Below are 992 nucleotides of genomic sequence, written 5' to 3'. Positions count from 1 at the left end.
CACAGGCGTCCGACACAATGCCCAGCTGTTTTTTGGTTGCAGCTGTCACTGTTGTTTGGCGGGCCCAGGCTGGATTCAAACCCGCCACCTTAGATGTATGTGGCTGGCGCCTTAGCCACTTGAGCCACAGGCGCTGAGCCACCTTTCCCAAATCTTGTATTCATTTTAAGAGTTTCAGTTAATGGTGATTAATTTTTATTAAACAGATAGTTTTGTATTAGTTTCTACCTTAAAATATTTTATTGGCTATTTATGCTTCACATCCAGTAGTTTAAGGCATACTATAATACTGCAGAATAATTTAGTTCTAGGTGCCATGGTTAGTGTTCCTGGTATAAAAGGAAAAAAAGCCTTTCTGTAACCTCCTTTTATTGAACCTTTTTTGCATTCAATAAATCCAATTTAGACACTAAAAGAAAGAAAAACAGAATTGGAAGATGTACAAAAAGAAATGAGAGTCATGGTAACATTTATCTGCCCTGCTAATGTTATAATTAGTTGAAAGTGAGCAAAGTTTTGCAACCTGGAGCTGTCTTTGCCCTTACCTTGCCATTAAGAACGATGTTCTGGCTTCCACACAACACTGACTGGCGACTAACTTTGTTCCCAGATGCCTAAAAAGAAACAAGAGAAAACTGGGGTGAGGAAACTGAGTTTCCAGGATACAGGTTTCCATCAGGAAAGTTCATATTGGGAGGTGCCCATAGTTTAGTGGTTAGAGTGCCAGCCACATATACCCAGGCTGGAGGGTTCCAACCCAGCCAGAGCCAGCTAAACAACAATGATAACTGCAACAACAACAACAAAAAAAAGTGGGATGTTGTGGTGAGTGGAAGTCTCAGCTATTCAGGAGGCTGAGGCAAGAAGAGAGCGTGAGATCAAGAGTTTGAGGTTGGGCTAGGCGCCCGTGCACAGAGGTTGGCGGGTTCAAACCTGGCCGAGGCCAGCTAAACGACAATGACAACTACAACAAAAAAATAGCTGGGCATTGT

The 992-nt window shown here is 42.5% G+C and overlaps 1 protein-coding gene across 1 annotated transcript in view; it reads right to left on the bottom strand.

Moving 5' to 3' along the window:
- The window catches only part of DCTN5 (dynactin subunit 5), a 22,483-nt gene that overhangs the window by 19,884 nt on the left and 1,607 nt on the right, over positions 1-992 (bottom strand). Inside the window, exon 2 of the mRNA XM_003795731.2 lies at positions 546-614. Within this exon, the coding sequence (XP_003795779.1) occupies positions 546-614 (69 nt within the window). The remainder of the gene's footprint in view (positions 1-545; positions 615-992) is intronic.

Source organism: Otolemur garnettii, unplaced genomic scaffold (genome assembly GCF_000181295.1).
Source record: "Otolemur garnettii isolate 467f Iridium unplaced genomic scaffold, OtoGar3 scaffold00096, whole genome shotgun sequence".
In the NCBI taxonomy this organism is placed as follows: Eukaryota; Metazoa; Chordata; class Mammalia; order Primates; family Galagidae; genus Otolemur; species Otolemur garnettii.
This window is presented reverse-complemented; position numbering and strand designations above follow the sequence as displayed.